Source organism: Diachasma alloeum, unplaced genomic scaffold (assembly GCF_001412515.2).
Source record: "Diachasma alloeum isolate Michigan unplaced genomic scaffold, Dall2.0 Dall_scaffold_00871, whole genome shotgun sequence".
NCBI lineage: Eukaryota > Metazoa > Arthropoda > Insecta > Hymenoptera > Braconidae > Diachasma > Diachasma alloeum.
In genome coordinates this window covers 91,839-100,489 of record NW_021680992.1, presented here as the reverse complement: position 1 = coordinate 100,489, position 8,651 = coordinate 91,839, and the positions used below count along the sequence as shown (strand labels likewise).

General features: G+C 38.4%; 1 protein-coding gene across 1 annotated transcript; it reads left to right on the top strand.

Moving 5' to 3' along the window:
* The first annotated feature begins 493 nt into the window (after nt 1-493).
* Nucleotides 494-2,687, top strand: LOC107045081 (prisilkin-39). The gene is made up of 3 exons (XM_015267212.1): nt 494-529; nt 1,597-1,755; nt 2,276-2,687. Exons 1-3 carry the CDS (start codon nt 518-520, stop codon nt 2,552-2,554), a joined length of 450 nt encoding a protein of 149 aa, XP_015122698.1. The 5' UTR covers nt 494-517; the 3' UTR covers nt 2,555-2,687.
* The last annotated feature ends 5,964 nt before the right edge of the window (nt 2,688-8,651 follow it).

The following is an 8,651-nucleotide window of genomic DNA, read 5'->3' as shown; positions in this document are numbered from 1 at the left end:
TGTCCGGCAAATCTCCTTTTTTAATGCACCTCTGGAGTTTCTTTTTTTTCTCCCAGGGATTGCCAATATTATACAAACATTTTTTTCTTATATATAACTCACGGAATAATGAGTTTGTCCTTCGTGACCCACCTCCGTGTATCCGACTTGGATCATCGAGCATCGAACGATCCTTGGGTGCACTAAACAACGGGAGGATAATAAGGTGAACGCGTTTACTATTGCTGTTTGATTTTGCACACCATCTCGCCTGCCCCTCCCCTTCATGCGTGACAATGCGACATGCAGAGAGATCCGTCAGACATGACTTGGAACCAAATTCCCGTGGTATGCAGCGGGGGGAAAAATTATTTTTCCTTTTCTATTTTATTGCAAATCCCCAGGCCTTCGTTTGTCGTCCACCACCTATTGCCCATTCTCTTTGGCTTCTTCGAAGACGATGGGGTATATAAGATTGCACTGGGATATGTACTAGTCAGTCTACGGTACTACTTGGATATCTCAGACATCTGTCAACATGTTCAAACTGGTGAGTTCTCAATTGATGATTTTTCATGGGTGTTTTGACATTTTTCTGGGAATGGGGAGGGGGAATTGGTGATGTACCCAGGTTGGGATATTTGGGGGTTCTTTGGGGGTATTCGGGTGGGGGGTAATTTGGTGGTCAACTCTTGATAATGTGGAGTGAATAAGAACACACCGTTGGAAATTTTTGTCTCATTTTTCCGCCCCAAATTCCGGAAATTTTTATCATTGAAAAATGAAATATATATTCCATTGATTTTCTGTTCAAATGATTTGAAAATCAATAAAATACCTGATTTTTCAGTTCAATTATTCTCTGAAAATTGATAAAAATCAGGGAAATTCAGGGAAAAATTGAAAGTTTATGTCGTTTTGTTTTTGAATATTCATGATCTACTGAAAATTCAATAAAGTTGTGAAATTTCCATCTCACTCCCACTGAAAACTCATGAATTTCTGTGGACTCTACTTAAAATTTGAATGTTTATAACTGTTTTTTCCCTAAATCAGATTCAATCTGACTCGCAAAAAATTTCTAATAGTGCAGAGTGTTTACATCGTTGGGGGAATCATTGTTTATGGAACAACAAAGCAAAACAAGGGTTTATGGACAGTTGATTTGTAATTTTCGGAAATGTGACGTTCGATTTACGGGAAAATATCCTGGAATTTAAGATTCTACTTAAAATTCAATGAACCTTTAAATTTTTGAACACAGGAAGGCAAGAAATGCACAACTGACTGGGATTTTCAATGAAAAGATGAATATTAAGTAACAAATTACGCTGAATTTTCAATTTGTTGGCAATTCAATAACATATTTCCTCTTTTCTATGGGTTTTCATGGAAAAATTGAACTTAAACTCGCTGTTTTCATTGAACTTTCCGTAAAATTTTGTTTTATTCAACGGTAAAATTTCGTAAAATTTCAGTGCAACTCTAGTGTGACAAACAATTCCGAAAATGTTTCCGAAATTTCAGTCGAAAAGTGTTAACAGTGTGTATATGATCGGAATGGATGAGATTTATGACTCTTCGTTTTAGAATTTTACTTTTTCTTTCAATTTTCAGGTGGTGCTCTTCGCTCTCGTGGCTTACGCCTCCGCCGGTGCTATTGCTCCGTTATACAGTGGCTACGCTCTGGGACATGGATATGCTCCAACAGTGAGCTATGCACCCACAGTGTCTTACCATGCTCCCCTCGCTACCAGCTATGCCAACACCTACAAGGTAATCCGTCGAGGAATAAACATATTTCTGCCTAATTTAACCCTTAAGTGGCGCCCAGTAGGTTGCGTATGATTTAGCGGGGATTCCCTGACGATGCGACCACTTAAGGGCTAAACAAGACTTTTTTTGAAGGGAGAACATGGTTTTCACTTAAAGGTTCAGAATAGTCTGTAGACATCGATTTCATACAACCCATTCTATTTAGATTTTTTCAATACTAAATCTTGGGCATGAACATCCTATTTTTTTCCTCGATTTTTATTATGAAAAATAAATACAATATCGTTGAGAGAACTTAGAAAATTCATGCTCAAGCACTTCTATGGAAAAATCATAATCTGTTGACTTTATTCTACCAAATGTCTCTTGAAAAAAAAAACACGGTGAAGTTAATCCTCAGTACAGAAAGAAAACAATAAAATTTCTTGAAGAAATTTCTTGTTCTGTCGAGTCACGTTTTCCTCCTTGATTGCTAATCTATGTTTATCTCAATTAATTAACACATTTGATTACCACCTAGGTTGCCTATCCATCAGTGCACAGTGCAGTAGTTCCACTAGTTACTCCATCAGTAACAAAATTCCATTACGGTTACCCTAATTATGCTGCCTACAAAGTTGGATACAGCGGTGGTTATGGTCATGGTTTAGGCTACGGTCTCAGTGGCTACGGAGGATACGGACTGTACGGAGGATACGGAGGCTACGGAGGCTACGGAGGATACGGCTATGGTCATGGCTACGGACTCAGCCACGGCTACGGGCTAGGATATGGACTCGGTCACGGATACTACCACTAAATTCTCCCGATTTTTTTTTAACGTAAAAGAGTCTTGTATTCCAAAGTACTTAAGGACGGATGTAAATAGCAGTATATAATACAAGGCAGTGTTCAAATCAGCTGATTCCCACCTATGAATTGTAAACAATAAATGTGCAGTTTCTATAATTCTATGAATTTGCAGTTTCTATAAAATCCGCCCGAGCAAACCCAAAACCACTCTTATCGTTTGGGCTTCCCTTGAAAATTCTTTTGGAGTTCTGTTAGAGGAGGCACTGCATGTACCGCCCACCCACGGAAAATGAGTCTTTTTTTCCAGCCCCGCACTCTACAAGGATTCATAAACGGTTAGAATGGGTTCTTCGAGGTGTTTACTCGAAGATGTGAAGAGGACAGATTTTTTATTAACATTAAACATTTAATTATGTAATTCAATTGCCACCGGCCAGGGAGCGGTGGAATCGAACTTTAAGGGTAATACCGTCAGGCGCATGCGTCCAATACCGCCCATCTTGTTTTGATGAATTTTTTGAGCAATGCAGACCAACTGTTATAATTTTTCCTATTTTCATCCTTCGTTTCCATTCTTTGGCTCCACTTTGAGAAAGATTCCACGTGAATACTAATAAATTATCCTGAATTTACCCGATGTTCCAGTGGACACCGACCACCCCAAACAATCGAGCTTTCACTCGACCGCCCTCTAGTTGCAGAGTCTAGCAGCCCTATAGAAAACCTGGGCGGCATTACCAGGCATTACCCGCAAACTCTGGGCGGAATTACCCACAAACGCGGAGGCTGATAAAATTGCCAATAATAACTGATGAAGATTTTTTTATGCACTGATAGAATGATTCATTTATTTCAAACGAGATTCGTTAACTATTAACGAATGGTAGAGTTGAATATGACCAAATGAATATTCGTTAATAGTTAACGAATGGTTCACTTGAATGGCGAAAGTCAAGTCAAACAAGGCTCCTCAAATGTACATTCGTTAACTATTAACGAATGAACATTTAGTAGGACCGAATAGACCCTAACCTCTAACCAAAATCCATTCGTTAACAATAACTAATCCGTTCTATCAGTGTGCTATCGAAAAGGTCTCAATGGATGTGGAAATGTATAACGAACATATATTTCGCACTCCATTCAATTATGGACCAACTGGAAATTTGAAAAATCTTAAATTCTGGGAGCGAAATATTTTAAGAATTCGGTAGGAAATGATTTGGATTTTTTTAATGATGTTTCCACGGTAGAAAATTGAAAATTTCTATTGAATTTACTTGTTGTTATCAAATATTTACATCATAAAAAAAGAAACAATTTTTTTTGTCAGTCAATCCTGAAAAATACGGGCGGGCGGTATATTACCCGCTGGGCGGTACAGGCAGCCGCTCCATTACTACGCCAGTGCGCCACTGATTTCGGTGATTTTATTGATTTCACTTGATTTAAGCGATTTCGGTGATTTCACGTGATTTTAAAATGATTTCATGCCAGAGTGGCGCCGCGATTTCGGAAGTGAGTATCCCCTCGGGTATGGCGCGGCCAACGGCGTTCGAGACCTTTGCGCTATCAACGGAGTGTTATTGGGAGTACAGCCGGCATATTTGAGTGACAAAAATAATTTCCCATCTGCGCATTTAACATTTAAACAGAAACGTGCAGGTTGTACAACTTTCGAGACATGTGAACGTGAATTCCGACACGTTCCGTCGGAAACTAAATGACTCATCACCTTATCCAGTGCATTAGAGCAGAAATTATCAATGACATGGATTTACACTCCCAAAAACGTCAATGGCTTTTTTATGGTATAAATACTGGTGTCATCGTGTGAAAAACTGACAGTTCTGATAATTTTACTGAAACATGAAGTGCGCGGTTCTTGTGGTTCTGCTGACCATCTGTCTCTGGGCAAACGTCCAGGTGAGACCTTAGACGTATCTAAGATACACGGAGAGAAATTTTTGTTAAAAATTACCCTACTGTTCTATAAAAGTGTATCATGAATCATCGTTTCTTCATTTCTATCCCGAAATTTAGTAAAACTAATATATGATGATCAAATTTTATTCTACGTAAGTGAAATTTTATCCTGACGCATAATAAATTTTTCGTCACTCGGCCCGATAAACGGCGCTTACTCGGGCTCTGTCGAGAGGGGGTAAAGAGAGTTTACCGCGGCACTTGAATAATCGGTGCTCCAAGGAGGGTAAATGAGACGCTCGGTGCTCCAAGGAGGGTAAATCTCACTTACCCATCCTAGGAGCGATAAAGTGGGCGTCACCATGTGCCCTGACGTTCCCCCCACTTGGGCATGCGCTCTGCGTTCGGGTAAACGTATAGTCGGATGAGCTGTACAGCGCCTCTAGCGGCCTTCTCTACAACTTAACCCACTAGTGGTAGCCATGTTGTTGTGTGTCATTGAGAAGATTTATCATTAGAAAAAAGTCACTCTCCGAGTTTTTGTTCAATTTAAAGTTGATATTTTTGTTCAAAAAACAACAATTTCTAAAATATCAGTATTTATAACGTCGACTTCTGTTCTTAATAAAAGAAGAAAAATTGAACAGCTGAGTATCTTCTTTTATCTTTGATATCTGTTCTTATTTTCTATTTTTTATGCAATTTTCTTTTCACAGGTCCAAAATTACCGTCATCAACCTACTGTTTTTGGATATTTTGGCGGACTTTACTAGTTATTTATTTTCGCATCAACTGATATTGATTTTATTTCGATTTATTTTTTTCTATTGCTTTTATTTTTTTCTTCAGTGGGGGGGGGCTTCGCCCCCCCCCAACCCCCCCCACCAGGGGGACTTCGTCCCCCTGGACCCCCTCCCGCGCCCACACCCGCGTCGGGCCTTCGTGACGAAAAATAGTATATGCCATTCGGGCGATAGCGTTGGTTTGTGAGTCGTGTGGAGTTTGCAACACTCGGCATGGCAAGCGTCCGACTCGGATCGCCTTCGGCGATCCTCGTCTCCTGCTTGCCACGCCTCTTGCTGCAACTCCACACTCCTCACAAACCGCCGCTTATCGCCCTCATGACATAATGTACTATTACCCTTCCAGTCCAGTAATTTTTATATAAATAACAACGAAAATTCTAGAACGTTTGGTAAATTTTACTCTACCGGCACGGTGATTTTTATTTCTATCAGGATAAAATTTCTCTAACGTAGAATAAAATTTGATCATCATATATTAATTTTTACTAAATTTCGGGATAGAAATGAAGAAACGATGACTCATGATACACTTTTATAGAACGACAGGGTAATTTTTATCAAAAATTCTCTCCGTGTAGATATTGTAACGAATCTTCAACTTCTCAATTGCGTTCTGTGATTTATTTATTCTTTTCTTTCTTTCGAATCTCTCCTCTGAACTTAGCGTCACTCTTTTGTTATTCATTATTCTTTTTCTTTCCGTTTTTTACACTTCCTGTTATATTTTTCTTCGCCTCGTTTAATTACAATAAACTATCATTTATTTTAAACCCGCGTATTCTACAATATACTGACAATATTTCTTCAGCACAAAAATAGTCCAGGGCCTCTAATTTTTGAGCTACAGAGGTTTCTTTTTTCCAAAAGAAGGCAGAAAAAACCATGGACGTATCCACGTACAATTACAGCTGTATCGAGGATATAGCCGCCTGCAATTTTTTACTATTTAATTCTCTCCATGCAGTCCTAGGCGAGCAAATGAATAAATATAATGCATTCTGTTCCAGGCAGGAAACGGCGACCCATGTATAACAGTCACGCAGACGGAAACAAATGAATCCCTCGTGATTCCGAAAAATCTTCTGGTAATAGGCATCAGCCGAAAAAATTGGTACCGATATGTCGAATGGCAACAGGGTATCGACGGGCCTACAGTGGTTGGTAACATTTGTCTAATGCCTTTTGTCTCATTCATATACTTGCCTCCGCGTCGTTCGATCAATCCATGTTTTTAGCGACATTCACTGTTACACAGCAAAAACGCATGTCTGAATTTCACACATCTTTTGTAGACATTTTTCAGACACTAATAAACGTCTGAATGAAATGAAAATTTGTTCGAATTTCAAATATGAATTCAGATGCTCAGGCACTTGCTCGTCTAAAATTCAGACAAATTTTCATTTTATTCAGACGTTTTTTAGTACCTGAAAAATGGCTACAAAAGGTGTGTGGAATTCAGACATTCGTTTTTACTGTGGAGAACTTTCTTGAAATTTCAGTCACAGCATCATCTGAATTTTCGAAATTGTGAGATTGAATTCAAATTATAAATTCCAAAAAATTGGGTTTTTCATGTTAAACAATCATTGATTTTTGAATTGAATTCTTGAATTTTCGAACTCATCGTGAAAATTGAACATCACATGCAATGGAATTTTCAATAGATTGAGAATTCAGAAAAGTTGTTGCTTGAATTTTCAAAATTTTCAAGGTTTTTCAGTGCCGCATGGACCTGAAAATAGAGAATTACTTGAATATTCAAGAAATTAACTTATTCGTCAATCAAGAAATATACAGAAATTTCATGTTACGTTGTCGTTGTTAAAAATTTCAAGCTTTTTCACTTGAAATTTCACGAGCAATTTTTCAACAATGTTCAATTAATTTTAAATTTCTTTTATTGGTGTTTTGCACGATAGATGACATACAGAGTACAACGATATGAATACAACATCAGGAGAGAGCTGGTGGGATCCTGCAAGTGTGGGTGGCGCTGACCTCTGCAGTGATTTAGGGACAGGAGCGGATTACTACTGGGCTACATTAGCAAAGGACCTTTTGGGATTCAAAGAATGTCCAATATAACCGGTAAACAATCTTATTCTGTTTACTGATTAGGAAAAATATCTGCTGAAATATCGAAAAAAATTTAGAACAATTTTTGGAACAACTTTTTTGAATGATTTAGCAATTGCCTCTTGCACTGTTAAAAATTTTTGTCTGAAATTTCCGGTTCACTTTTTGAAAATTTTTATCGAATTGAATTACTACTGAAATTTCAAGGAATTTCGTTATTGAAAATTCAGAGTTTCGTGGAAAAATCAAAGAGACCTGTAAATTTCAGTTCCATTTTTCCCTGAAAATGAATAGAAAACCAGAAAATTCCGATATAGTAAAGGCGGGTAGGGCAAAACGGACCCCTAGAGCAAAACGGACCACTGACAGAAAATTGATAAATTTTGTTTCTACTTCCATTTTTGCAAAAACAAAAATTCAAAGTCATTTGTGGTTTGAGATGATTAGCAAATCTGATCAAATTGCAGTTCAACGATACTTGTTGTCTATAAAACCCCTGGGACGGTTACAACTCAAGAAACTCACTTTTAATTCAACACATTCAATGCTCCGGGTTTGAAGGAAAGAAAAAAAAACAAAAATTAGGCAGTACAGAAATAGTACATTACATGCCTGAGCCTTGAAAAACAGATCACCGTCCCCCACGTGCAAGATTGCCTTCCGAGCCGAAGGCGAGGATGGCAAGCACGTGGGGGAGGGTGATATGTTTTCCATGGTGAGGTGTGTATATTAATTTTCGAAAAATATATTTTCTTTTGTGAATTTTTTTATTTCGGTTTAGGCTTCGCCCCCCCCCCCCCACCCCCCCACCGGGGGCTTCGCCCCCTGGACCCCCTTTTCCGTCCCCACCCCTCCCCTCCTTTAATTATGTCATTCAGACGATGGTCTCGGTTTGTGAGTCGTGTGAATTTGCAGCACAAGGCGTCGGTAAGTCGGAGACTTACCGATGCCGAGTCACACTCCTCACAAACCTCGACCTATCGTAGATTATGTCCTTATGACATAATCTACTATCTTGAATTTTTAGGACAGTGACACTGAATATGATTTAGGGGGAAAAATCATGAAATTTTCGATTTCACTGAAAATTCAATGTAATTTGGCACTGAATATTCATATTAGACTGGAAATTCAAATAAATTAAGGAATTCTCGTCTTCATGCTGCTGAAAATTTTGGAATTTTACTGAATTTTTAGTGAAACCTGAAATTTAATGGTTTTCTCCTCCAAATCGCATTCAGTGTCACTGTCCTAAAAATTATTAGTCAACTGTCGATGAAATTTTTTTTTTTT

What these genes read in the sequence shown, in the direction of transcription:
- LOC107045081 (XM_015267212.1), top strand. An exon ending in GCTATGCCAACACCTACAAG is followed by an intron (nt 1,756 to 2,275) that starts GTAATCCGTCGA and finishes ATTACCACCTAG; the next exon opens with GTTGCCTATCCATCAGTGCA.